This window comes from Hyperolius riggenbachi, chromosome 3, assembly GCF_040937935.1.
Source record: "Hyperolius riggenbachi isolate aHypRig1 chromosome 3, aHypRig1.pri, whole genome shotgun sequence".
NCBI lineage: Eukaryota > Metazoa > Chordata > Amphibia > Anura > Hyperoliidae > Hyperolius > Hyperolius riggenbachi.
Window position 1 is genome coordinate 286,378,231 of NC_090648.1, and position 24,309 is coordinate 286,402,539.

The window sequence follows — 24,309 nt, forward strand, 5'->3', positions numbered from 1 at the left end:
TGATTAGCCTGAAGGGGGCTGAAAGAAGCCCAAGGTATGTATAAAGCTTTTCTTTTCATCCTTCTCAGGTACCATTTATTTCGTAGTCACCAAACCAAATTTTAACAACATATCAAATTTATTGATTTCATGAGCAAAGTGTTATTTGATTTAATGAGTACATTTGCATAAATCAGAATCAACGCAGAATTTCCATCTCATTGACCATCTCTATTAGTGACACGGCTACACATCAGGCTTTATACTTACAGCATAGATGTTATTTCGTATATATTAGGGCTGGTTCAGATGGACGCTTGCGGAGCGTTTACCGCAAGCGTTCGGAACGTCGCAGTAAACGCTCCCATTCAAGTGAATGGAACGTTTACACCGAGCTTTTGCGCGCTTTTACCCGAACGCGGCGTTCGGGTCCCGATTTCCATGAGCGTTCGGGCTGCCCCTGGAAGCGACATGTTGCTTCCAGGGAGCGGCCAACCGCAACGGCTAATGTTCCCCTAGGGGAAGAAAAAACCGCGACCGCATCACGACGCGACCGAAGGCTACTGAAAGCCTGACCGCGCAGCTGCCGCAACGCCCCCAGACGCGACGCCACGCAGACGTCCGTCTGAACCAGCCCTAAGAGATTCCTGTGTACACATCATATATACAGTCACAATCAGATGTGTATATCTGATTGTAAAAATACGGGGACTGCTTTATTGAAGCAGCGCGAGTAACTAATTTTGATTGGTTTATTTCATTTTTGTGGACTAAGCACAGCTATTACTGTATGTATAAATTATTTATGATGACATATCTGAGAAATAGAACATTTTATCATATTTTCTATTTTAATTACAGTTTAAATTCATTAGGAGTCGGAGTCTATGCATTTTTTTCCCGACTCAGACTCCAGGCACCCAAAATTGCCCCTGCCCCGACTCCACAGCCCTGGTTTAAATACAAAAAATGTAAACCCATGTTAAAAATCAGATACTCCTTCCTTATTTACCCTAAAGAGAGGGAAGCCTATTGAGGCTTCCCTTGCTACTCCATTGTCACCCATCGCTGTGCGCGCCTACCGCTGACCCCTCAGATAAGTGAAGGTAGACTCAATAGGATCCTGAGACTTCCCACTCTTCAGGGTAAGTATCTGATTTTAAATACTTTAAATATGTAAGAAATAGAAAGTGCAAAAATTCCTAAAAAAAATAAAATAAAAAGGGTCTTCTTGGCCAACAGTAATGCACACACTCATAGAAACTTTTTTCCTGAAAAATTACAAATATACCCTATGTAAACAAAGGCTCAGAGGCCAGCCTAGTTGGAGTGAAATACAAACAACAACAAAAATCTCAAACATAACACTACATCATCATCACTCAAGATTTTTTGTCAAGAAAACCAGCATGTCAACCTTGGATGGTTTTAGACATGAGCGCTGACATGTGACAACATTGCCACTAGCACTAAACAGTCTCTCGGATGGTGAACTGGTGGCTGGTATGCACAGATATTTACAAGCCAGTTTGCTCAGCCATGGAAAGTTAACTTTGTGCACTCTCCACCAGGCCAGTGGATCTTGCTCTCCATCAATAGTTGGACTCATCAGGTAGTTGTCCAGTTCAGCTTTAAGAGCATCCTCCAACTGCACAGTGAAGAAAGAAGAAGGCATGGTCTGACTCTTGCTCTTGAAGAAGCTGCCCAGTGACCGCTTTCCCTTCTCGGTGATGGATGGAGCTGCCTCTGCTGCACCCTGGGACATGGCATCTGTGGTGCGAAGACGAGCCCTCTTCTTTCGTGCCACCTGCTCCATTTGCATCTGCACCTTTTCTTTGACATCTGGGACATTTTTCAGCACTTATGTAGTCGGTCTTGAATCTCGGATCAAGGAATGAAGTTATGTCCAGTAGCTCCTGTGTGGCTGGGTCACTGTATTTATCTTCAATGTAGGCAAGAGCTCTGGATTTTATTTCCTTAGTAAGAGCTGTGTCCTCATTTTCACATAGGGTGGATGTTCTCAGGAGATGGAGAACTGGCTTTACGTATGACACACTTACATATGCTTCACCAGAAAGAGCATCTGTAAATTCCTGCAGAGGTCCAATGGCATTGTTGATTTAAGGACATCTGTGTCCTGCCAAGTGGGGACCAGGTGACGTGTCTTGTCTTCAGATAGAACCTGCGACAATGCCTTGTTCTGTTCAAGCACCCTCTCTATCATTTTTTGCCTTGAACCCCATCTTGTCATGCATTCTGTAATTAGTGAGTGTTCAGGTAAATTTAATTCTTGCTGTGCCTTTTTCAGCACTGTCCTTTTTCCAGCTATGAGAGAAGACACCAACTGTTTGCAAAGTCCAGTTGCCCGCTTGACTCTTGCATCATCTTTAACTGCATTTTCAATTGCAAGATGCAGCCTGTGTCCAAAACATTGAAGTCTGGTCCCATTAAGTTCCACCGCTTTGATGACGTTTGCTGCATTGTCGGTTGTGATGCACGTTTGGTCCTCTTCTCTCAGATCCCAACTTGACAGAGACTCTCTCAAACCCTGTGCGATATTCTCTCCAGTGTGGTCAGTGGGAAAGTATGCTGTCTGCAGACAGCGACTTCATTTCAAAGTCGTCATTCACAAAATGCACAGTCAAACTCAGATATGGTTCGGTTGTTCTGCTTGACCACATGTCAGTAGTTGTGGCATAATACTGCACATTTTTCAGCTCTGTTACCACTTTTCCTCTACACTCTGCGTACAGCTGTGGGAGGTCAACCTGGCTGAAGTAGTTGCGGGAGGGCATCGCATATCTTTTGTCCAGTGTGCGGAGGTGGTTTGTAAATCCGCCTTTAGTGACCGTGTTAATAGGCACCATGTCCTTGGCAATGTAATGCGTTATGGCTCTTGTTATCTCCTGATGTTTTTTACTGCTGGACTCATACGGCGTCACACGAGCAAAAGATTCGGTAATTGTAGATTGTTTACTACTGTGGGCCTGAGCAGCACTTTCACTCGACTTTTCACTGGACTTTTTCACCATGCATTCCTCGTGCAAAAGCTTGTGATTATTTTTCAAGTGCCGGTATAAGTTAGTTGTGTTTCCGCTTGAAGTTGCAACTTTAGCGCGACAAGTTCTGCACAGTACCTGCTTCTGTTGCACATCTGCTCTCTCAAACCCAAAATACTTCCAAATGACCAACGTGCTTTTTTTCTTGCCGAGTAAATCTTGTAACTCCGGTTCTGGTTCTGCAGCAGAAGCCATGGCCCAAATGACAAGTTTTCAAAGCACAGGGAGCAGGAGCTATTAGTGAGCTTGGCAGGTGTAGGTCGCGTGATTGCCACAAAAAGACAGCCTCAGCCAGGCCCTAACACAACTGATCCTGGGTCGGTGTCGGTGAGGTGAGCAGCTTGCGGGTCGGTCCAGTCCTTCTCTGAAGCCTGCTGTGCTGTAGGACTGTGCAGTAATAAACTGCTAAGTAACACGATGGTGACCGTTACTCTTACCAATTCTGGACGTAGGGGTAGAGAACGGGTCAGTCAGTGTCAGTTCAGTGACAGTGCTTCTCCTGAAGCCCGCTGTGCAGTAACGGCTCGGCTCGCTGCTCTGTGCACAGTAGTCAGTGTGCCACGGGCCCTCACCACTCCCAGCAGCGGCTCTGCTCACTCTCTCCTACTGCACCAGCCACAAGAATCAGTTTGTGAGCAACTTAGAGCCCTTCCTTAGCTCTCAAGAGTCTCTGTAGGCCTGTCAGTCAAGCTACAGCCAGTTATACAGCCTGGCCCTTGAACCACAATTTTGGGATTACTCACAACTCCTTTGCACAATGCCCAGCAGCAGGCAAGCACACAACACCAGCTTTGCAGCTCACCACATCAAGCAGTGCCCTCATCCACACTGTCTGTTACAAGAGGCGGAGCTGTGATTAATTCTAAAAAAAATAAAAAAATTATGCTTACTTTCAGGCTTGATGACTGGCTGATTGGCTGAAGCTTGACTGTAATAACAGCTTGCGCTGCCCAGTCCCACCACGGGCTATGCCGCCGGGAGGCACCGCTCAGGCCCCGCTGGGCCGATTTGCATAATTTTTTTTTGCTGCACGCAGCTAGCACTTTGCTAGCTGCGTGCAGTGCCCAATCGCCGCCGCTACCCGCCGATCCGACCGCTATACGCGTCGCCACAGCCGCCCCCCCCCCCCCCCCCAGACCCCATGCGCTGCATCCCGTTCTTTGAACGGGATCTCCTGATCTCCGGCGGCGATAGGAGGGGCTGGGGGGATGCCGCTGCGGCTATCATGTAGCAAGACCTTGTCTCGCTACATGAAATTTTTTTTTTTTTTAAACTTATTTGCTGCCCCCTGGCGGATTTTGACAAACCGCCAGGAGGATTAATTTGACATAATGTGATTTGAATACATTATAAATCAGGGGGGGGGGGGGGGGGTAATGATATAGTCATATATCTATGTATGAGGGCGGGGTCAGGGTCTGTCAGGTTGATGGCAGGGGCAGGGCTGAACCAACATGATCTGGACTGGAGCTTATGATGGCGGCGAAGGGGGGGTGGAGCCTAGCTGTGGCGGGCTCTGTGTCAGTTCACACAGCAGGCTAATGTGCATTGCCTTGGTCTAAGATGACCCTGGGCTGGGGGCTTAACAACAAACAATGTGCTTAGAGCCGGGCAGCGGTTCATGTGAAGACGATCTGGTGATCAGTATCCGCAGTTTTCACAGTGCCCGCTGTCTGTACGCTTTTGGCCCGCCTACCGCTGCGCCGATTGGCCAGAAGCAGTGAATATTTATTATTGTTAATAAGCCGGGCAGCGGGGGCGGATCCACTGAAGCAAGTGGCACAGCTTCACCAATCGCTGGATATGAATGGAATGACGGCAGCGGTAGGCAGAGCTGTACTCTCTGCACAGCTCCGCCTACCGCTGCCGTCATTCCATCGCTATCCAGCGATTGGTGAAGCTGTGTGCCGCTCGCTCGAGTGGATCCGCCCCCCGGCTTATTAACAATAATAAATATTCACTGCTTCTGGCCAATCGGTGCAGCGGTAGGCGGGCCAAAAGCGTACAGACAGCGGGCACTCTGAAAACCGAGGATACTGACGATCATCAGATCGTCTTTACCGTGCAGCTATGTCGCAGATTCTGCTGCACTGGGGAGGCAGAGCTTTGCCTCCTATCCAGTCAATCTCCACCGATTTCTCCATGATTTCTTCACGCAATTGATTCCTTTTCCCGAAACAGATCAAACATGTTGGAAAGTACACAGATAAATGTACAGACACTGAAGCTCATTTGCCTTGAAATATTATTCCCTTGAGCACAAGCTTTCAGTTGTTTACAGTTTGTTTGAAACAATTTGTGGAATGCAATTGTACCAGAAAAAACAAAACAAAACAAAACAAAAAAAACACTGTTCAAATTGCGGGCAATCATTATGCATCTAAACCATGTACCAAACATTTAGGACCACAAGGCTCACACACCTTAAAGGGAACCTGAACTGAGTAAAAGTATTTAAAACAAACACATGATATAGTTGCAAATGCATATTGCATACTTACCTCTCCATTCGTTCCTCTCAAAAGCTCAACACTTTCTTCTTACAGTAATCCCTTCCAGTTCTGACAATATTTTGTCAGAACTGAAATACAACAGTTTCTGTCAGTTATATATCAGCTACTGTCAGTTACAACTGAAGGTGCAAGGTAATGTCCATGTTTCCTTATGGTTCAAGTGGGTGATATTACAGTTTAACAGTGTGCTTACCAGGAAGCTGTTATGGGGTAATGGCCATTTTCAATATGGAGGATGGAGAATTCCATTGATCACAGTGGACAAACAGGACGCAGGAGAGGAGAAGATTGATAAGGGGATTGCACGGGAGTCAAGTATGATGTGTGTATGTATATTTTAACTTTTAATTTTCAGTTCAGGTTCTCTTTAAAGCTGTATTTTCACCATAAAAAAAACAACAACTGGTCTGAGTGTATTAAGTATAAAGATGCTAATCCTGTATTCAAAACTTGCAAAAAAAAAAAAATTTTCTGCTGTTATGGTTTGTAGTCATCACATATTTTAGGACAGCGATGGCAGACCTGGCACGCGTGGCCTCATCTGCAGGCACGCCATCGCTGCTCATCTGGCCACCGTATGATTGCATTGAACTGGCCGCAGCGTCTAATAGACGCCGCACCAGTTCATAGCCCGCAGGCCCGCTCCAGCCTGCATAGTCTTTCGGCAGGCAGAGCAGGGCTACGGGAAGATGGCTTCCGAAGCCCTGCACTGGAGACTGTCTCCAGTGCAGGGCTTCGGGCGCCATCTTCCCGTAGCCCTGCTATTCCATTCAGCGCGGGAGATATGCAGGAGGATCGTCCAGGGAGCTGCACACCAGAAGCCGGTCGAGTGAGTAAATTTTTTCTTTTTTTGCAGGTGAAAAGCTGCCCTCATTGCATTTATTTTCTGGTGAAATGCTGCCCCCATTGCGATTATTTTCTAGTGAAATGCTGCCACATTGCATTTATTTCCTGGTGAAATGCTGCCCACATTGCGTTTGTTTTCTGGTGTCTGGGGTAACGGTTGCTGCATTTATTATTTAATGGTCATAGTTGGCTATATTTGCTGCTTTGGGGTTACAGTATACTAATAAATGGCATCACACAGTTTCTGCACTCCCATGATGCGAATTCTTGTTTCACCACATCATGGCGGAAACACGGCTTTCTTATGCCTTGCTGTTACATTATTACGTTAGCTCCGCCCATACAATGTCATGGCTACACGTGCCGCAAACAACCCCCCACCCCATGTTGAACCCAGAAAAATCTGGTCACTAAGTTTGAGGGCCTGGTATTTGTCATCTGAGGGGGTGGGGTCATTTTGTTCAAATTGGCGTGTTGGCACTTTACGAGAGACAAGAGACTAGAGTTGAAGTTTGGGCACTCTGTCTCAAAGGTTTGCCACCACTGTTTTAGGAGCACTGGCCCTAGTGCCAAACCATGCCAAAAAGAGTTGAATGCTGGGAGTTCTTTGTATCTATAATATATTTATCCTCCTCCATTTATTTCCCTATCTAGCTGCTTGTCAGAAACACCCTCTGATTACTTGTGTTTACAAGCAAGGCTGAGGTGACTCAGTGATTGGATGTGTAAAAAAAAAAAAGTGCAGTTTGTATACACCTCAGTGGGGGTATCTGAAGACTCTGGGAGGAGGGCAGCTAATGAATACACAATGAGCAAGAGAAAGGGGGGGGGGGGGGGGGGAACAAGAGTCAGGGAGGATATGACGTCAGCATTAGCTTGGCAAGATGGCCACTGCCTAGAATAGGATTTTCTGCTTTTCCTTTATAAAATTCACAGGAATAATTACGTGGATAGCACAATACATCTGTTATGTAAGTAGAAGTAGTATTTATCTACTTATGTGTTTATTTCGAGGTGTCGCTTGTTCTTTAAGGACCAGAGCCTTTTATTATTCACTTCCTAGGTACAGAACTCAGCTGTCTTTAGACACAATCATGTCTCGTGCATAGGATCGTGTGGTAACACACCACCACATCAAGCTTAGTCGGCCACAAGTGCTGTGTAGCTTTAACTACACGTGGTCCCAACCCGTTAAGCTTTTACCCCCGCAGACACTTGACATTCTTTGTTATGAATACATCACTTGTTGGCAGTAATAGTCATTTGTTTTATCATGTATTTAAGTACACCTGAAGTAAGAGGTATTAGGAGGCTGACATACTTATTTCATATTAAACAATGCAGATTGCCTGGCTGTCCTGCAGAGCCTCCATTTCTAATACTTTTAGCCACAGACCCTAAACAAGCATGCAGATCACGTTTCTGACTGGATTAGCCACATGCTTGTTTCAGGTGTGTGATTCAGGCACCACTGTTACCAAACTGATCAGTAAGAAGCCAGGTCACTGGTTTGTTTTTTTTAAGGAGATAAATATGCCAGCCTCCATATCTTAACTTTAACCATGAGAAATCTTTACCTTTTCTCGACTAAATCATCAGCAGGGTTTGTAGGGCTGATGTTTTGGTGTAAACCCTCCCACAGTGTGATGTCATGACCAAGATCTCATGACATGCACAGAGCACTCACGGCTGCAGTTGCGTGCTGTAGTACATGTGCAGCCCTGCCAGTCCCAACCAAGCTGACCAGAAGACGGGGCCACAGGACAATTACAGGTATCGAAGGGGACAGAAAGGAGAATGGGGGGAGCTGTGAGCATCAGGACAGCTCACAATACATGCCTGCTTTCCCCATTTCTCTTCTTTTGGGTTCTGGTATCATTTAAGTAGCCAACCTTAGCAGTAGATAAAGTAATGGAGGTAAACTACCAAAACTTCACATCCCTTGACCCAAGTAAAAAAATATAAATAAAAATAGAACAAATTATAATTATACTCACAGACACTGTTAGCGATTCCTCAACATCTTTATGGCTCACTAACTGCACATTTCCATCTTCATAATAATGAACCTATTTTAAAAGTAAATAAATCTGAAGTTAGTGGAGACACTTGTGCAAAGTGGCAGGGCATGCGTACGAAGAACCCTTAATTCTCCAGCTGCATATAATTCAAAGCCTATGAGAAATGAAATGGCATACAGCGGTCATGACCATCTATGGTCAGGGTCGGTGCTACCATAGAGGCAAAGAGGGCAATCGCCCCAGGACCCCAGAGCCTGTAAGGGCCCCAAAGTTTCCCCCATGTTAACTGCTGCTCCCAGGAGCCTCTGCAGAATCTTTGGCAGAGTAGGGGCCTCTGTGCTGGTGGGCAGGTGACAGGATACACTACCAAAGACTCTGCAGGGGCCCCAGGGAGCACAGTCAAGTTGGGAGGTGATTGGGGAGGGAGGGAAGGTCAGCAGCCAGCTCAGGGTCCCAGAAGGGAAATTTTTTTTCCCCTCTTGAGTGCATTCTTAACTTCTAACAACCTACACTAATGCTACGTACACACTTGCAATAACTATCGTTTGCAAGGAACGATAGTTACCAGACGAACGATATTAGAAAGATTGGAATGCAACGATGGGATGCAACGATCATCATACACATTTTAACGATCGTTCTCGCAGAAAAGAACGATCAGAAGGAAATGTTGCGTACATATTTATATAAAATAAAAAAAAAAAAACACTAACATGGAGTTACAACAGATACAAATATATGATTGTTAACTTGAAAACAAAGTTTAATTGAAAAGAGCAATGTAACAATCTTTACGGCCGCGCTACAAAAGAAGTACTGAAGCTGGGCAGTATTCCCACGCAGGCGCATTGGCCCTTGTAACGATCGTTCTCGGCCGATGTCTGTACACACTATAGTTTTGTAACGATTGTCGGTAGATACGATCCGTCAGGTTGTATATTTCCATCTTCCCAATGTCGTTCTTTTGTCGTTCGTGTTAATGATCGTTGGGTAAAGTTTTTTCCCCGATTGTCGGTGGAACGATCGTTAATTAGCTGTTTCAAACGACCGTAGTCGCCAGTGTGTACGCAGCATTAGCTTCCTATATTGCACGCCCCTCTTTGGGGTTTATGGGCTCCTTCTGATTTAGGCCTCGTTCACATTGGGTGCGTTCAGAAACGTAACCTTTTGATTAAAAAAAAAAAAAATGCATGCTTTGATGCACGTTTCATACCGTGTTTCAGTACATTGCACTTTAAGCAGACCCATGTGTAGTACATGCGCTTAAACAAGTTTTTGTTCAGCACATTTTGATAATTTGTTGTAGCAGTTAAAGATTTGTTTTCATTTGATTTTTTTTTTTTTTTTTTTTTTTTTTTAATTAAGGGTTAACCCATTTTCAAAACACATTATCATGCGCTTCTATGTACTAAAAAAGTGCAACGATTAATTTGCATTGTTGTGCGCTTCACAGTGCAATGCACAGAAATGCATGCGACACCACATTTCTCAGACAGACAGTAACATTAAGTGCATAGATGTGAAGGTGGCACATTAGAATCAATGGAAAAAGCTGTATCTAGCAAAGCGCACAGCACAATGCGCTGAGAAAAGCTTACAGCAATGTCCCTAGTGTGAACGAGGCCTTACCCTGAACCCCTCGTTTTTCCTGGAGCATAACCACAGCCCAGACCTGCAACTTTGTCCAAGTGGGGTGAGGCCACTCTCCCAATCTGTATTTACTTGTAGCCCAATTTTGTTAGTATAAGTTATATGGTTCGTTTCCTCGTTTCACTGTCATTAGGCAGCACGGTGGTGTAGTGGTTAGCGCTCTCGCCTTGCAGCACTGGGACCCTGTTTTGAATCTCAGCCAGGTCAACATCTGCAAGGAGTTTGTATGTTCTCCCCGTGTCTGTGTGGGTTTCCCCGTGTACTCCGGTTTCCTCCCACATCCCAAAAACATACAGATAAGTTAATTGGCTTCCTCCTAAATTGACCCTAGACTATGATACATACACTACACAATTTATACATAGATATAAGACTATGGTAGGGATTAGATTGTGAGCCCCTCTGAGGGACAGTTAAGTGAGAAGACAATATACTCTGTACAGCACTGCGCAAGATGTTGGCGCTATATAAATACTAAATATATAATAATAATAATAATAAAAACTACAAACTAAGACCAGTCACCTGATGGCAGGCAGCCATCAAACAACATTTAAGCCAGATTTTTAATAGGATGTCAAAAAAAGTACATTTAAGCCTGCAGATAATGCATTATATATTTTAGTCTCGCCAGATAAAGATCAAAGGTTAGCACCTGAATTTTGAGAATGCCCACCACCTTCGTCGTAGACTGTGTTATTGTAAATTTCCACTCTGACCTCCAGCGTCCATTCCTGTAAAACAGCTTCAGATTAGCTTAAAATGTTAACACCCTACACAAATTAGATTTTATAAGTTTGTATGCTAAACTCCATTTTTCAAAATTGCATTGTAAGAGTTGAACAACAAATGGAAAACCACAGTAGTATGGTCATTATTGGAAACAATGGTATGGTACAGCACTGTTCCCCACAGACATTGCATCACTTATTAGAAAATAATAATGGTCTTACAATTTAAAGGACTCAAGGGGACCAAAAAAAATAAAATAAAACCTGGTTCTACTTACCTAGAGGGCTTCTTCCAGCTCATAGAAATCATTTGGGGACCATGCAGCATCTCCGATCTTCTCCTATCTCCTCTGGCAGCCCGCTGAAGATTGCAACCCCCCGGATGGGTCAGAGTCTTCTGCACGTGCGCATGTCACCAGGAGCGTACTGCGCAGGCACAGTATGCTCCTGATGGCGTGAATAAGTCCTTTAAAGGCATATTTCTCCATCTCAAGCTAGGCATACCCTTTACATCAGGTGTAATATTTGCATCTTCCAGATGCTGATCATTTACCTGGTCCACCACATGCACCACTGCTGCAGCAGCTAGCTTTGTACTGCCTGCAGCAATAGTGGAATCAACTGGGCACAGAACAGGCATGTCCAATCAAACAGGAAATGTCAAATACCAAAAGGGAAATTACAAGTTTTTTTTGACATGCCTTAGAAAAGGAAATGTCATCACCATAATCAGGGAATTACAATAGTTTGTGGTCAGATTTCTCTAACCTTCTGAACATTTAGTAAAAATGTTATGTAGTGTTAGTATTTTCTTAGGTTTAAAACAAAACAAGCTATACATATCCAAAACCCAGCACAGCCTGCAATTTTGAAAACACCTCTCTAAACCCTTCACATTCTAAAACAAAACAAAAAATAAATACAAAAATAAATAAATAAATCTGGTTTGCTCAGCAACTACAACCAGCTTCAATAATGTGAAACTCTGCCTTCCAGTGACTTTATAGCAGTATATTTGTTTTATGCTGTGTTTAAAGTTTGAAAACACAGATGAAATGTTACGTTTCATACCACGTTGCTTTATTGTGTTTTTTTCTTCAGTGGAAATCTTCCTGCAGCATCCAAGAGGTGATAACCTCTTTTGTTTGCATTTTCTCAGCTACAATTAGTATATATTCCTGCCAGTGCTGAAACTGACTGCACACATAGCAGAAGCACAAAGAGCTGAGAAGTAATCACTGGATACATTATAAAATTTACTGTATAAATATAGAAGCAATGCAGTAAAATTGGCAGGTTTAAGCTGATAACTTAAACCTGGGTGCGTCCATGGTGCAGGGACATCTTGTGGACTGCATTGATCTCCCTCTAATTATAGTCTAATGTCCCTGGCCAGAGCTCAGAGGAAACACTGCAATAAACTGGAAGCACTAAACCATCTAAGCCCTGCTCTTACCACTCCACGTGGTCTCTCCTGTTGGCAACTTCAGTGTAATCAGATATCACTGAGTGTGCTGAAGCCTCTGTGCCAAGAGATTGTGCTGCAAATGTCTGTCTCCTGCAATCTGATGCAGCATCGTCCCATGCTGCACAGGCATACATTGTATTTCCTCCACACTATAGCCATGTCCCCACAGGATTCAGTATGGTGGCGGCCTGTAGTAAACAAGGCAAAGAGCTGCGTGTGTAGAGGTTTTTGACTGAATGACTGTAGCGTGGAGGAAATACTAGAAGGATGCACGAATGCAGCACGAATACAGGGTTGTATCAGAGCAGAGAAGCATTTGCAGCATGATCCCCGGCACCGCATCAGAGCAGAGGAGGAGAGAGGCATGTGCAGCACGATCCCCGGCACCGCATCAGAGCAGAGAAGCATTTGCAGCATGATCCCCGGCACCGCATCAGAGCAGAGGAGGAGAGAGGCATGTGCAGCACGATCCCCGGCACCGCATCAGAGCAGAGAAGCATTTGCAGCATGATCCCCGGCACCGCATCAGAGCAGAGGAGGAGAGGGGCATTTGCAGCACGATCCCCGGCACCGCAGAGCAGAGGAGGAGAGAGGCATTTGCAGCACGATCCCCGGCACCGCATCAGAGCAGAGGAGGAGAGAGGCATTTGAAGCACGATCCCCGGCACCGCATCAAAGCAGAGGAGGAGAGAGGCATTTGCAGCACGATCCCCGCCACCGCATCAGAGCACAGGAGGAGAGAGGCATTTGCAGCACGATCCTCGGCACCGCATCAGAGCAGAGGAGGAGAGAGGCATGTGCAGCGCGATCCCTGGCACCGCATCAGAGCAGAGGAGGAGAGAGGCATTTGCAGCACGATCCCCGGCACCGCATCAGAGCAGAGGCATTTGCAGCACGATCCCCGGCACCGCATCAGAGCAGAGGCATTTGCAGCACGATCCCTGGCACCGCATCAGATCAGAGGAGGAGAGAGGCATTTGCAGCACGATCCCTGGGACCGCATCAGAGCAGAGGAGGAGAGAGGCATGTGCAGCACGATCCCTGGCACCGCATCAGATCAGAGGAGGAGAGAGGCATGTGCAGCACGATCCCTGGCACCGCATCAGAGCAGAGGAGGAGAGAGGCATTTGCAGCACGATCCCCGGCACCGCATCAGAGCAGAGGCATTTGCAGCACGATCCCCGGCACCGCATCAGAGCAGAGGCATTTGCAGCACGATCCCTGGCACCGCATCAGATCAGAGGAGGAGAGAGGCATTTGCAGCACGATCCCTGGGACCGCATCAGATCAGAGGAGGAGAGAGGCATTTGCAGCACGATCCCCGGCACCGCATCAGAGCAGAGGCATTTGCAGCACGATCCCTGGCACCGCATCAGATCAGAGGAGGAGAGAGGCATTTGCAGCACGATCCCTGGGATCGCATCAGATCAGAGGAGGAGAGAGGCATTTGCAGCACGATCCCCGGCACCGCATTAGAGCAGAGAAGGAGAGAGGCATTTGCAGCACGATCCTCGGCACTGCATCAGATCAGAGGAGGAGAGAGGCATTTGCAGCACGATCCCAGGCACCGCATCAAAGCACAGGAGGAGAGAGGCATTTGCAGCACGATCCCCGGCACCGCATCAGAGCAGAGAGGCATTTGCAGCACGATCCTCGGCACCGCATCAGAGAAGAGGAGGAGAGAGGCATTTGCAGCACGATCCCTGGGACCGCATCATATCAGAGGAGGAGAGAGGCATTTGCAGCACAATCCCCGGCACCGCATCAAAGCAGAGGAGGAGAGAGGCATTTGCAGCACGATCCCCGGCACCGCATCAGAGCAGAGAGGCATTTGCAGCACGATCCCCGGCACCGCATCAGATCAAAGGAGGAGAGAGGCATTTGCAGCACGATCCCCGGCACTGCATCAGATCAAAGGAGTAGAGAGACATTTGCAGCACGATCCCCGGCACCGCATCAGAGCAGAGGCATTTGCAGCACGATCCCCGGCACCGCATCAGATCAGAGGAGGAGAGGCATTTGCAGCACGATTCCCGACACTGCATCAGAGCAGAGAGGCATTTGCAGCACGATCCCCGGCACCGCATCAGATCAGAGGAGGAGAGAGGCATTTGCAGCACGATCCGGCACCGCATCAGATCAGGAGGAGAGAGGCATTTGCAGCACGATCCCTGGGACCGCATCAGAGCAGAGAGGCATTTGCAGCACGATCCCCGACACCGCATTAGAGCAGAGAAGCAGAGAGGAATTTGCAGCATGATCCTCGGCACTGCATCAGATCAGAGGAGGAGAGATGCATTTTTGCAGCACGATCCCCGGGACTGCATCAGATCGGAGGAGGAGAGAGGCATTTGCAGCACGATCCCCAGGACTGCATCAGATCAGAGGAGGAGAGAGGCATTTGCAGCACGATCCCCGGCACCGCATCAGAGAGGCATTTGCAGCACGATCCTCGGCACCGAATCAGATCAGGAGGAGAGAGGCATTTGCAGCACGATCCCCGGCACCACATCAGATCAGGAGGAGAGAGGCATTTGCAGCACGAGTGTGCTGAAGCCTATGTGCCGAGAGATTGTGCTGCAAATGTCTGTCTCCTGCAATCTGATGCAGCATCGTCCCATGCTGCACAGGCATACATTGTACTTCCTCCACACTATAGCCATGTCCCCACAGGATTCAGTATGGTGGCCTGTAGTAAACAAGGCAAAGAGCTGCGTAAGTAGAGGTTTTTAACTGAAGGAGATACTGATGCGAGTATAAAACTCGCTTCAGCCCTTAAATTCAGCAGTGGCATGTGTGCCCCTGCTAAACCGCCGCTATCCCGCGGCTGAACGGGGGTCCCTTACCCACCAAATCCCCTCGTCTACTTACGGGGATCTCTTCCAGTTTGAGGCAGGGCTAATGCACGCAGCCCTGCCTCACACGAGTCTATCAGCGCGTATCTCCGCCTCTCCCCCGCCCCTTTGCCTTCCTTCACTGAGAGGGGTGGGGGAGAGGCGGCGATGCGCCGCTGATAGACGGGGCTGAGAGGCCGGGCTGCAGCAGTTAGCCCTGCCTCAAGAGCAGGAAAATCTACGACCAAGTTGGTCGTAGATTTTGCAAGGGGGGATTGGGGGGGTAAGGGACCCCCGTTCAGCCGCAGAATAGCGGCATTTTAGCAGGGGCACATGCCCCTGCTGAATATAAGCTCTGAAGCGAGATTTATTCTCACTTCAGAGTCTCTTGAATGACTGTAGCGTGGAGGAAGTACTAGAAGGACACCTGTGTGCAGCACGAATACAGGGCTGTATCAGAGCAGAGGAGGAGAGAAGCATTTGCAGCACGATCCCCTGCACCGCATCAGATCAGAGGAGGAGAGAAGTATTTGCAGCACGATCCCCGGCACCGCATCAGATCAGAGGAGGAGAGAGGCATTTGCAGCACGATCCCCTGCACCGCATCAGATCAGAGGAGGAGAGAGGCATTTGCAGCACGATCCCTGGCACCGCATCAGATCAGAGGAGAGAGGCATTTGCAGCACGATCCCCGGCACCGCATCAGATCAGAGGAGGAGAGAAGCATTTGCAGCACGATCCCTGGCACTGCATCAGATCGGAGGAAGAGAGAGGCATTTGCAGCACGATCCCCGGCACCGCATCAGGTCAGAGGAGGAGAGAGGCATTTGCAGCACGATCCCCGGCACCGCATCAGAGCAGAGAGGCATTTGCAGCACGATCCCCGGGACTGCATCAGATCAGAGGAGGAGAGAGGCATTTGCAGCACGATCCCCGGCACCGCATCAGAGCAGAGAGGCATTTGCAGCACGATCCCCGGGACTGCATCAGATCAGAGGAGGAGAGAGGCATTTGCAGCACGATCCCCGGCACCGCATCAGAGCAGAGAGGTATTTGCAGCACGATCCTCGGCACTGCATCAGATCAGAGGAGGAGAGAGGCATTTGCAGCACGATCCCCGGGACTGCATCAGATCGGAGGAAGAGAGGCATTTGCAGCACGATCCCTGGCACCACATCAGATCAGAGGAGGAGAGAGGCATTTGCAGCACGATCCCCGGCACTGCATCAGGTCAGAGGAGGAGAGAGGCATTTGCAGCACGATCCCCGGCACCACATCAGAGCAGAGAGGCATTTGCAGCACGATCCCTGTGACTGCATCAGAGCAGAGAAGGAGAGAGGCATTTGCAGCACGATCCCCGGAATGCAGGAGGCTTCAGCACTCGCAGCAGCATAGTGCGCAGCTGGAAAGAGTGGCCGAGTCAGAAGACAAGACTGAGGAGGAGGAGCGCGGAGGGACACAAAAATTTCAGCTGCACTTATTTGCTTGTGGGGGAAAACCTTAACATACATGAACACTATAAGACTCACTGACTTTTCCCCCACCACTTTTGAAGGAGAAAAGAAAGTGCGTCTTATAGTATGAAAAATCTGGTAATGTATTAGCCGTTTTAAAGCTGACAGCATAAGAAACAATTCCCCTTGAAGAAGTCGGTTACCATACACTATCATAATAATTAGAGCAAGCTACAGTACAATCCAATGTAATCTGAATCTCCGAACTTCTAAACTCACCAAAAGTTTTTAGCTTGAAACTGATGACTCTCAATGCATGCAATTATGGTTTGCTGTCCATCAATTGTTTTTCCATATACCTAAATTAGAAAAACAAAAATGTAGTTATCCTGACAAATGTAAAAACGCACACTAAGAAAAAAAAGTGAAGTTGAATTTTCATGCACAATGAACTCAGATTTGTGAAACCATTAGCTTTCTTTGCTTCTGTCTTCACAAAGGAAACAGCACTGTTGCAAATTACAGAGGCAAAAGAGTCTCAATCTTCTAACTGTAATATTAAATACTTAACGCAGGAAGAAGTAAAGGCAAGACTAAAATTAAAAATAGACAAGGCACCTGGCCCGGATGGCATGCATCCTCGGGTCCTAAGAGAATTAAGTTCAGTTATAGCTAAGCCCCTTTATCTTATCTTTTGTGACTCTCTTGCAACTAGCAGAGTCCCAGTGGATTGGCGTACAGCCCACGTTTTCCCATTATTTAAGAAGGGCAAAAAATCTGATCCAGGAAATTATAGACCTGTAAGCTTAACATCAGTTGTATGCAAACTATTTGAGGGGTTACTAAGAGATACTATACATGACTTCATAGTAGAAAATAATCTTATTTCTCAGCATCAACATGGGTTTACTAAAGACAGGTCCTGTTTGACTAACATGCTCAGCTTTTATGAGGTAGTGAATGCTAATATGGATATTGGGAATGCTGTAGCTGTGATATACTTGGACTTTGCAAAGGCCTTCGACACTGTTCCCCACAGAAGTCTGGTGCAAAAGTTGAGGATGCAAGGACTGGGAAGGAGTTTGTGTGCATTGATAGGGAACTGGCTAATGGACAGAAAACAAAGAGTTGTGGTCAATGGATCGTACTCAAAATGGGAGACTGTTAGCAGTGGGGTCCCACAGGGGTCTGTACTGGGTCCAGTGCTCTTCAATTTATTTATTAATGACCTAGTAGATGCAGTAGTGAGCAATGTTGCTATTTTTGCAGATGATACAAAATCGTGCAGAATCATCAACTCTCAGGAAGATAGTGTCATATTGCAACAGGATCTGGATAGGATGGCTATATGGGCACATACATGGCAGATGAAATTCAATGTTGACAAATGTAAAGTCATGCATTTTGGTCGTACCAATGGTCTAGCACCATACAAAATAAATGGGATACAGTTGGGAACATCAAACTTGGAGAAGGACTTAGGAGTACTCATCGACAACAAGTTAAATAATCGTACTCAATGCCAAGCCGCTGCAGCTAAAGCGAACAAAATTTTGGGATGCATTAAAAGGGAAATAAAAACTCGAGATGCGAGCATAATATTGCCCCTGTTTAACTCTCTAGTAAGGCCACATCTGGAATATGGAATTCAGTTCTGGGCACCACATTACAAAAAAGATATTGCAGTTTTAGAGCAGGTGCAGAGACGAGCTACAAAATTGATACGTGGGATGGAAGGTCTCGCTTACCAAGAAAGGTTAGATAAACTGGGTTTATTTAGTCTAGAGAAAAGACGCCTTAGAGGAGATCTAATTAACATGTATAAATACATTAGAGGGCAATATAATAGCTTGGCGGATGAGCTTTTTGTCCCTAGGCCTTCTCAAAGGACTAGAGGACATGAGCTGCGCATGGAGGAAAAACGTTTTAGCCATTTATTTAGGAAAGGGTTTTTTACAGTAAGAGTGGTTAAGATGTGGAATGCATTGCCACAGGAAGTCGTTATGGCAAACTCTATACCTGCATTTAAAGGGGGCTTAGATGCTTTCCTTGCGTTGAAAGACATCCATGGCTACAATTACTAGGTTATGCCTAATGATGTTGATCCAGGGATTTTATCTGATTGCCATCTGGAGTCAGGAAGGAATTTTTCCCATTTGGGGCTAATTGGACCATGCCTGGTGGGGGTTTTTTCGCCTTCCTCTGGATCAACAGGGGTATGTGGGGGACGGGCTGGAGTTGTACTTTGTACTGGTTGAACTCGATGGACGTATGTCTTTTTTCAGCCAAAATAACTATGTAACTATGTATATACTGGTATTCCTCATTATAAAACAGTCAATGACCTACAGAGGAATACTAGAAGTGGATCAAGGAAGGTTTGATATACAAAGTTCACAATATATCAATTCAGCTTCATCACTATTACATATCTTAAAGTGAACCAGAGACGAAGCACCCTCATGTATTTACCATGTATATCAGTGGGAACATTAGAGAAAACACATACCCTGCTCTCGGCTTCATCCTTCACTGCTCAGTCTGCTTGTTATCAGGACTGATAAAATCCCTGACTGAGTATTCAGATTGGCTTTGCTCAGGAATCATTATAGCGGAGTCTGTCTTCTCTGATGTCTTCAAGCCCAAGCCTGCCCCCTTTTGGCTCTGCTATAATGATTCCTGAGCAAAGTCAGACTGAATGCTCAGTCAGGGATTTTATCGGGGCTGATAAGCAGGCTGAGCGGTGAAGGATTAAGCATAGAGCAGGGTAGGTGTTTTTGCGAATGTTCCCACTGATATATATGGTAAATACATGAGGGTGCTTCGTATCTGGTTCACTTTAAGCTAGGCATACACTACCCAATATACCATGTGCCTGTGTTTGAATGACTGACATTTTCCTGATCAATAATGGATCAGAAAAATGTAATTATCACCTTCCAGCACTTGCACCATTGCTAGTTAATATGCAGTGCATCAAGCAGTACAGATTAAGTCCCTTATCTGGCACAGTTCAGTGTGGTTAGACAGAAGTGGTTGAAGCTAAAGAAAAAATAAATTTCATTTTACAAATTTGACTAAGGATCCATTTACACTTGCCACTTAAAGTGGAACGGGAGGGGGGAGCAGAACAAACTATCCCCTACTGGCATTTTTTTGAGACTGCACACGCTGTGGATGCTTACGGGATCAGTGCAAGCCTTAACCGCAGTCTTAAACCTCCCTAGTGACCAGGCCATTTTTTACAAAATAGGCCCCTGCAGCTTTAAGGACTCGCTGCAGGGCCGTACAACTCAGCACACAAGTGATTCCCCCCCCCCCCCCTTTTTCTGCCCACTAACAAAGCTTTCTGTTGGTGGGGCCTGATCCCTCCTGCCTTGTTTAATATATAATTTTATTTATAAAGCGTCAACATATTACGTATGTACGTACACACACACACACACACACACACACACACACACAATTACCAGATTGGGGACATTTTGGCGCAGTTGGTGAGATTAAATGCGTTAAAGCGTAATCAAGAGCCTGTCACTGATTTTCATGTTGTGTGCTGCAGCCTCTCTGTATTTATATATTTCTTATGGAGTTTGGGGTTCTCCAGTGCTGCATGCATGCTTCGCATAGTATTGTGCTGCTCATCCCGATACAGATTATTTTTCCTTGTGAGCGTGCATAACCACGCCCACCTCTAGCATACAGGGAAGCCCTAGAGGAAATCCCGTTCAGAATGGGATTTTCTGACGGGCATAGGCGTCAGCGGCGATCGGAGGGGTGGGAGGGGCGCATCATGTAGCTAGCGCTAGGCTAGCTGAATGAAAGGAAGAAAACAAACAAAAAAAAAAAACATTCCCAATCAGAACGCCAGGGAGGTTAGTCCTCCCTCCCCCGCCAGCCAATCAGCATGATCGGCTGTCATAGGCTTCAGCCTATGACAGCGGATCACTTTTATGCCTCCCAGGGGGACAGCCGTGTCACACGTGCCTTAGAGCGCAGCACTGTACAGTGTTATTAGACGGCATCTAACAGTCGGAGGCTGATGACGGAGCTCCACTCCGTCATTCCAGCGGGATAAGCGCGCGATCCCCTGCAATCTCCACCCCCAGCCATTCACATCAATTGGCATGGAGTGGTCCTGGGGCTGCCGCGCTGCACGCCAATCGGCGTAAAGCAGTTTTTAGGCAGTTAAAGGATATCCGAGGAGACATGAGGTAGACATGTGTATGTACAGTGCCTAGCACACATAACTATGTTGTGTTCCTTTTTCCTTTCTCTGCCTGAAAGAGTTAAACATCAGGTTTGTAAGTGGCAGAGTCAGGACTGAGTCAGACTACAGTGTGACTCTCACTACTGACTCTCACTGATAAGAAATTACAACTTTAAAACACTTTCCTAGCAGAAAATGGCTTCTGAGAGCAGGAAAGAGATAAAAGGGGTCAATAGTTCATAGATTTTACCTCTGGCATACTTCAATGAATAGGTCATTGAGCAAAATAAAAAAAATAAAAAAAACTTCAAATGTAAAATAAAAAACTGTGGAATATCTTATAAAGTCATTTTTAGGAGAAGGAGGATAGGTACTAGGCCTGAACGATTTTAGGAAAAGATTGAATTGCACGATTTTTGTCAAAAATTGCGATTTCGATTCAATTCACGATATTTTTTTTCCAAATCAAGCTTTAGCACTAAATTCACTAAAACTCTCTAAGAGTCTGACTCTGCACTGTGTTAGTGAAGCTTCAGCCAGTCTGTTTAGGATTAAGTGATCCCACTCGGCTTCTTTGCACAAATGCACACAGCAGCAGCATGCCCAGCAGCAGACTACAGCAACTTTTCAGTATGCAGAACTTAACTGCTGATCACCACAGTCATCAGTGACGCTGGCACACTGACTCTCCTCCAGCCTTCTTCTGTGCAAAGGAGGCGGAGCTGTAAATCCTACGTAAGCAGGCTTGATAATCGGCCTTTGAGGCCACTGGCCAAGCTCTTGATTCACAACCTGACACAGACATGCGGGAGGAGTCTGCTGCCCGCCCAACTGTGACGTAACAGGCGCTAGGCGGAGTGAGCTGCCGCTGAGTGTAGAAGAGAGCCTGTGGCCAAGCACCTGATTGACAGCCTGATAAGCATGTGGGCAGACTCTGCCGCCCGCCCAGCTGTGACATAGGCGCTAGGCGGAGTTAGAGGCCACTGAAAGTGAGAGCCTGCACATTAGGAGGAAGTACGTTAGGAGAGCGTGAGCCGCTGACGCAAATGAAAGCCGCCGCTGTACGGAGCGGCGAGCTCCGCACACTGGGAGAACACAGACTGGTTGCACTTGCAGAGTGACATGTGAAAATCGGCACTTTGACGATCACGGAATCGTCATTTCCGTGATCACGATTTCGGTCCCCAGACGATATATCGTTCAGGCCTAATAGGTACAATTGTTTATTTCATGAATTTATTTTCACCTTAGGTGTCCTTTAACCTCCCTGGCGGTATCAACGGTTATACACGTCAATATAAAATATGCAAAACTTGCATGCACATCAATACTCTCCTGCACTGTATACTAGACCCTTGCTTGACACATTTTGGCAAGTTACAGGAAAAGAAAAAAGGGTTAAGAAAATTAAGCAGATCACTATTGAACGTCAGGGAGGTTAAAGTAGACCCAAATTAAAAATACAAGATTTCAGAAATGAAATCTATTTTCTAAATTATAATAATAAATAGCAGCCTTTTTTTCAGCTGCATGATGACAAATATAAAATATTTTACATTTATTAGAGAAACCCCTCCCTTCCTTTCAAAATTGCCGGGACAGAATCCGGCAAAATGCTGGAGTAAATGGTGTCCAGTAAAGGAGGAATTGCTAATGGCTGCCACCTGTATAACCCTAGTTATGCAAAGAGGAGGGTGAAAAGCATGCACTGAAATGCTCATAGGCTTGAAGGAGTGTTTATTTATCTTTGTATGTGTCAGAATGGTGCAACTAAATATTTTGAATTAAAAAAATGTTTGGTTTGGGTCCGCTTTAAGGTAACATACAGTGTTAGTTCTCACAAGGCTGTTTTCCGCCTCTGTTCCGGATCTTCTCACCAGTCTTCTGTCACCATTCGGGTCACCATTGAGTGCTACTGGGCTCTGAACAAGCACCAGTTTTGAAGTCTGGGCACAACCTTAGAACTATCGTGCATTGCAAAAGATAAAATGAGAATTCCCAATGGCACCAAGGAGGATTCTCATTGGTTCAGTGGTGGACCATGAGAGATCTCCCTGTTGCTAGGTAGGATTCACATTGAGCTATCCAATAGTAGCCCTTGTTTCTGCCGAGGCTTTGAGCTTACCAGCGCTTGTCCCAGAGCCAGTCAGCAGCACAGAGGCCTAGAACGGCTGGTGCAAATATATAGCTGGCCGCTGCGACAGGGCACAGCATTTCCGCTCAAGATACACTGTTAATACCCCGTTGTGCATTCAGTTTAGTGTGCATCTAGCCTTAACTTCTTAAGAAAAGGTCACAGTCAGGAATGCAGCAAGCCAGTTTAACTTACAGTAGAAACTCCATTTGGATAGTGATCTTTCGCGTAGGACTTCACTGCAGCATCCACAACATTCCTCCAGGATTCTATGGCATTTTCTCCCTCATGTGGCCTAGGGTCGCTAGCCTCCTTTCTCAAGTGATCAAACTTGAAAGAAATCTTGTTCTTTGGATCCAAAAACCTCCCATTTCCAAGGTCTCCATGCTCTGTTATTAATACCTAAAAGAAGGGGTGGGTGGGTGAGAGAGATATACAAGATCTACTAGCAATTTGTTTTATCTTGTAAAAGAATCTGCAAAGGCACCTCAAAACAAAGTCCAATATTACTCTTTTCTAACTGGCAAACTTTCCCTTTAGACCAGGGATTGTGTTTTTAAAGTGTACCAATTTGTACTTACCTGGTTCCTCCAGCCCCATGAGCACCGGGGCTTCCCTCGTCATCTTCAACCGCTCCGTTCTGGCGATACGACTCACAGTAATCCGTGCATGCGCAGAAGGCCACAACTGCCCGGATTACCAGGAGTCATAGCGGCAGAATGGAAGGGCCAAGGAGGACGGTGAGAGGTCCCGGTGCTCATGGGGCTGGAGGAAGCCCCAGGTAATATAAATAAAAGCTAGAGAACCATCTCTGGTTTCCTTTAAGACGTAATCCCTGCTGAGCATCACATAAGAGGTAGAACTATCCAAGTCATGTTGGGAAAGGATTCTTGGGTTTCCAGTACAACTACCCCCTCCCCCCAATCTTTTATTCGCTTAGGGTACACTGTCACACTGCTGAGGGAAGTGCCCCATTTAGATACTTACCCCACCATGAACAAGTACAGCCGCACTGCACCCCATGTCTGCACAGTAGAACAAAGCTGCTCAGCAGTTTCCACCAAGCCCAAGTGACTCCAAGCTACTGCAAAGGCAGCCTGCGCAGCTGCACACCTTTATTAGATGGGAGCGTGGCCACAAACTTAGGGCCCATTCACACTTAGCTGTTATTTTTCTGCGATCGCGTTTAGCGCTTCTATAGCACTGAAACGCGATCGCCGGGAAATCGTCTGAAAATTGTGCAGGCTATGGTTTTGCATTGTTGGGCGATTTGCAGCAATTAGCGCAAATCGCCCAAGTAAGAACGGGCCCATAGGGTTTTATTATACTCACGCTTTCAAAAGCACTAGAGTTTGAGCCTTTTGCTGAAATCGCCGGCAAAACACTCTAGTGTGAATGGGCCCTTACGGA

General features: G+C 46.4%; 1 protein-coding gene across 1 annotated transcript in view; it reads right to left on the bottom strand.

The window, feature by feature from the left end:
* Window positions 1-24,309, bottom strand: part of LOC137563685 (F-actin-capping protein subunit alpha-2) — a 61,786-nt gene that overhangs the window by 6,506 nt on the left and 30,971 nt on the right. The window contains exons 5-8 of the mRNA XM_068276435.1: window positions 23,095-23,301; window positions 16,835-16,914; window positions 10,724-10,802; window positions 8,395-8,466 (exon numbers count right to left, since the gene is read on the bottom strand). Of these exons, the coding sequence (XP_068132536.1) occupies window positions 8,395-8,466; window positions 10,724-10,802; window positions 16,835-16,914; window positions 23,095-23,301 (438 nt within the window). The remainder of the gene's footprint in view (window positions 1-8,394; window positions 8,467-10,723; window positions 10,803-16,834; window positions 16,915-23,094; window positions 23,302-24,309) is intronic.